The sequence below is a fragment of the Rhinopithecus bieti genome, unplaced genomic scaffold (genome assembly GCF_001698545.2).
Source record: "Rhinopithecus bieti isolate Rb0 unplaced genomic scaffold, ASM169854v2 scaffold_38740, whole genome shotgun sequence".
In the NCBI taxonomy this organism is placed as follows: Eukaryota; Metazoa; Chordata; class Mammalia; order Primates; family Cercopithecidae; genus Rhinopithecus; species Rhinopithecus bieti.
The window spans coordinates 4,698-9,727 of NW_016815870.1; the positions used below are offsets into that span (position 1 = coordinate 4,698).

At 36.4% G+C, this 5,030-nt stretch overlaps 1 protein-coding gene across 1 annotated transcript in view; it reads right to left on the reverse strand.

Annotated features, from left to right (window-relative positions):
• LOC108516549 (kelch-like protein 4) overlaps nt 1-5,030 on the reverse strand; it is a gene marked incomplete at its 3' end in the record, with an annotated part of 21,340 nt that overhangs the window by 4,550 nt on the left and 11,760 nt on the right. Inside the window, exons 5-6 of the mRNA XM_017854103.1 lie at nt 2,540-2,580; nt 268-278 (exon numbers count right to left, since the gene is read on the reverse strand). Coding sequence (XP_017709592.1) covers nt 268-278; nt 2,540-2,580 — 52 coding nt within the window. The remainder of the gene's footprint in view (nt 1-267; nt 279-2,539; nt 2,581-5,030) is intronic.

A 5,030-nucleotide genomic window follows, 5' to 3' on the forward strand; every position in this document is an offset into this window, starting at 1 on the left:
ATAAATAAATAAATAAAATTCAAAAAATTTTAAATGGGCCTTTGGCGTTGATTCACATAATGTTCCATGATGGTAATGATGCAAGAGGTAGAGAGAAATTTATGCAGATAGTAAGGGCAAGAGAGTCCTTGGTGGAATTACCTTTCTAATCAAAAGCAGCCCCCCAAATCATTTATTTTCTAACAAAGAGCAGCCTGAAAAATCAGGCTGCAGACATAGATAAGCAAGCTGGAAGCTTGCACAGGGATTGAATGCCAGCAGCTGCACCGATTGGAAAGGGCTACCTTGGGGGCAGGCATTTCCAACACGGAGGCTTCATCTTCCCTTTTTTTTGTTATCACGTGTACAGTAAGAAAGAAACGGGTAACATGACCAGCTTAGGCAGAGAACCCACCTGCATAATAAAGGATTGGTGTGGGGGCGGCCAGAGATTCGTGCCCTATGCAAATGGCACACCTGGTCCTAACCAGTCTTTTGCTCCCTACATATATCAGACACCACCTCTTCACCAGCTCATCTATAGACCCCCTGCATTTCATCACAGATCTGGAAACCCATTTTACCAGGACCCCTCTCTGTAGCAGAGAGCTATTCTCTTTCTTTTGCCTGTTAAATTTCTGCTCTTAATCTCACTCTTTGTACGTCCATGTCTTCGATGTCTGTGGCCACGAGACAACGAACCTCGTGTGTTACCCCAGACAATGAACCCGCTTCAGTAGCACAAAATATTACAGTTGAAAATATAGAATTACAAGGTATTACTTTAAGTGTTAATATAATTGTATTTTCTGTTCAATCACTAATGTACAAAGTTTACTGCCATAGTATTCTGTCACTATTGACAAAGTGAACTATCACTACTGTCATAATGAATTGTCACTTCAGTAGGCAATGCTTCTTACCATTCATTTGTAATAGCTGCTGCTATTTTTTAGTAAACGCTGATTCTGCACAACAGGGAAACTTCTGAATAATAACCAGGGTGGAAAATGATAGAATTATTTTTTACATCTGTAGTGTATCTAATAGAGTTTGTGGTAGGTTTAAAAAATTTCATCCCAATTACACAAAGTCAACCACAGTAATAAGCAAAAATACTTTCCAGTTGTTCCTTTACTGGGAGATTTGTGAAGAAAATGCAGTCCATTAGTTATAATGCAGATGTAGTTAACATTTGAAGCAAACCCATTGGCAGTTACAGGGCAATAGTATGGGGTCATATCCAGTCAAAATTTAAGCAGAGTGTATATTAAATATATAGCTGCTCCTTGATTAGACTGAATTAGCGGAAACCGTGTTTCCTTCCTCTAACTTTAAATATATTCTGGTGAATAGTGCACTGTAAGTATTTGTGTTCCAAATTTTGGGTTTTCTAATACAAACTTGTAAATACACAGGGACTCATTTACTCTTTCTCTATCATTACTGCCTCTTTCACTGATAACATGGATTTGACTGAATACTGATTTATAGATTAGCAATTGCTCTACTGACTATATTTACTGCTAAGAGGTCAAATTATAACACCTATCAAAACATCTTTTCTACATTAAATATCTTTGAATGGTAATGTTAAAACTGAAATAACTACAAACTGACATCTACTTTTAGTCTATGTTTAACCAGTCAGTTTTCTCTGAATGTTTTCTACTTCTTTCCATTTCCTCATCCCAGTCTTCCTATGTCTGTATTCTTATCTGCTTGCTATAATTTTAACTTTTAGTTCTCTTTTTGTCAGTTGACTTTACCGATGACCTAATTTAGATTAGGAAATAAAAGCTAGTCTGCACCCATTGTTATGATTATGAAGATATGAATGGTGGGGTGATCAGAAAATTGTACAAATCTACATTAATCAGCTGTATGTAGAAGATTTACACTGAGAGATGTAGATGTGTGAATCATGCCAGGTTAAATTTTTCAAGGCATTAGATTCAATATAGAAGATAAAATGATCCCACAACTTTTGACTGCAACATGAGCATTTATGACTGGTAGTTCTACATATCAAAGTTTGAAGACTTCTCCAGCCCCTTTGTCCAGCAATTCTTCAGCTAATCAAAATGTATATTCTCTAGCTGCTTTACTAGGGCAGCTCTATATTAGATGGAAAAATATAAATTCATTTTTTTACTATCTTTTCCTTTAAAATTTTTCTGTATAAATAACTTTCTGCCCCAGAATGTTTGATATATTGTTTCTCAATTCATTTCTCTGCTCTTACCCTATCTTCGCTCGTAATCTATTCAAGAGTGAACAAAACCCATCAAACTTATCAGTGTTGTTGAGGACACTGTAGTTCCTGCAGTAGTAAATATATCTGATGTAATGATTTCCTCCATTTACTTTACAAATGTTCCGAAAGTGACAAGATTAGCCTTTACTTTGTCTCCTGCCATACTCTTTATTCAGAATTTATTTTTTAAATAAATAAAAATTTGCAAAATACTATGTATGTACAAGACATCCAAAGTTTACTAATTTAACAATTTTGACTCTGTGATCATACTTAGCACTTTCTAATGATTCTTTCAAATACGTTGTAGGAGTTATAGTTAGCCCCAGCCATCTGTGTGATACCTATATTTAACAGCAATTCTGAGCTTGTTATACGAGTCGGAGAGGAAATTAGAGACTGAGGAAGCACTGTACTTCTTAAACATCAAAATATAAAAGTTATTTTTTTTTAATTTTTAAAATTTCAATAGTGTTGGGGATACAGGTGGTTTTAGGTTACATGGGTAAGTTCTTTAGTGGTGATTTCTGAGAATTTAGTGCATCCCTCACCCAAGAAGTGTACACTGTACTCAATATGTAGTCAAAAACATCTTTTAAAAATAACTGAAACAACACACTGTAAGAAAAGACATATGTATAGAAATTAATGTTTATACTTTTGTGAAAATATGTAAAGTAGTACATTTTTCAATCTCAGACTGCTTTATACAGATAAATGCTGCCCATTTAATGTTTTTGTTAGACTTCTTAGGTTTTCTTTCTTTCTTTTTCTCTTTTTCCTTTTTTTCGTTACTACGTGTTTACCCTGGTTTTCTAATAGATTCTAAAATATCCAAAGAGTTTTGTTGGTGTTCTTTTGTCCGTAATAGTGGCAGTGTAGAAAAAGGAACATCATATTTGAATAAGAATTTCATCTCCAGCCTTTCTTGATGTTTGTCCTTGGGTTGGCTATGTAACCTTAAGAGGGGCAAAGTAGCAGTGACATTATTGTAACATTATTGTGAGGATTAGAAACGATGTTTGCAAAATGCCAATCAAAGATTAAGTCATCAAGGCCGGGCGCGGTGGCTCAAGCCTGTAATCCCAGCACTTTGGGAGGCCGAGACGGGCGGATCACGAAGTCAGGAGATCGAGACCATCCTGGCTAAAACAGTGAAACCCCGTCTCTACTAAAAAATAAAAAAAAACTAGCCGGGTGAGGTGGCGGGCGCCTGTAGTCCCATCTACTCGGGAGGCTGAGGCAGGAGAATGGCGTGAACCCGGGAGGCGGAGCTTGCAGTGAGCTGAGATCCGGCCACTGCACTCCAGCCTGGGCGACAGAGCGAGACTCCGTCTCAAAAACAAACAAACAAACAAACAAACAAACAAACAAACAGATTAAGTCATCAAAAAGGTAAGGTTTTACTGTTCTTTTAATGGTCTGCAACGTCCCATGAGCCTTTTATAGTGTCTCCAAATACCAGGAACTCAAAAGTGTCTCATACCCTCATTTATTTCCATGACAAACTTTGATAATAGAGTCCGGAGATTATAGGTTCATATTTCACTCATTTTTAGAGACTGATAAAGAGTTATAGATACTTATAAACATTTGTTGTAATACATTTCTTTATGATAACAAGAAGTTAACCAAGATTAGCCCGAATAAAATGCCAAAAATAAAAAAACAAACACAAAAACCAAACACACACAAAATTTTCCATTTCTCACAATGCAAATTAGGCTTTTTGCAAAGTCAGAAATGAAGGACAAGTGCACTTGCATTTTTTATTTAGTACTCTTGTAATTTAAATACCAAACAATAAATCTTTTCATATGCTATCAATATTCAATTTAGTCAACAAAATGCAATAAAACCTCAAGTTGCCAGACTGGAAATTAATTATAGGATCTCATTGTCCTATAAAACCTATTTTATAACTTTATTGTTACAAAATACAAAAATATTGTTATTTGTTATTTTCTGAAGAACATCAGTTCTTCAAGTAACCCTACAAATCTGCAGATAATTGCATTTGCAATCTCTTGTTTTATGGGCTGATGATTAACAAGCATAGTTACTATATAGTCTTCCAATTTTCAATTACATATATTAAAGAAAATAATGTGATTCCAGTAGGACTTCAAACCAAGTTTTTAAACTTTTTTTTTTTTTTCTATCCCATATCCTTTCCTCATTTCCCACCATCCCCCAGTTTCAAGATGTCGCTCTGAGATAAACTTTACATCCTTGGAATGTTTTCTTTCCTCCACTCCCTTTCTTATCCCATTCTATGCTCCCATGCCTTATGCACATTTGTTTACCTAGATGCTTGATAAACACACACCATACTCACTCATCTGGTCAACTATTTCCTTAGAAGCTTCAGGGGCCACATGCTGATACAGACCAGACACCTCTAGCCACAATGGCACCAGCCCCTTAATAATTCAAGACAAGCCACTGAAGTGGGTCACAACACCTGACACTTCCTAGCCACCCTGCCTATTCTGCATTCCAAACCCTCTCTTTAAAACCCCCACATTCCCTCTACAAATGGAAGAGTAGGAATTTTTGGAAAGAATTCCACCCACTCCTCCCCTTACTAGCATGGGAAAGCAAATCTTGCTCTCTTTATATTGCACCTTACTCTTGTTATTATGGCTTCTTTCTACAAGTGACCAGCGGCCAGACCTTTTGCCAGGTGCAGTCTCTTTCCTTTGTGATTAACATGTGAAAGGAAAATAAATCTTGGGACCCCCCCAAGCCATGAAGCCAAAAGAAAAAGTCAAGCTGGGAACTGCATCAGGCA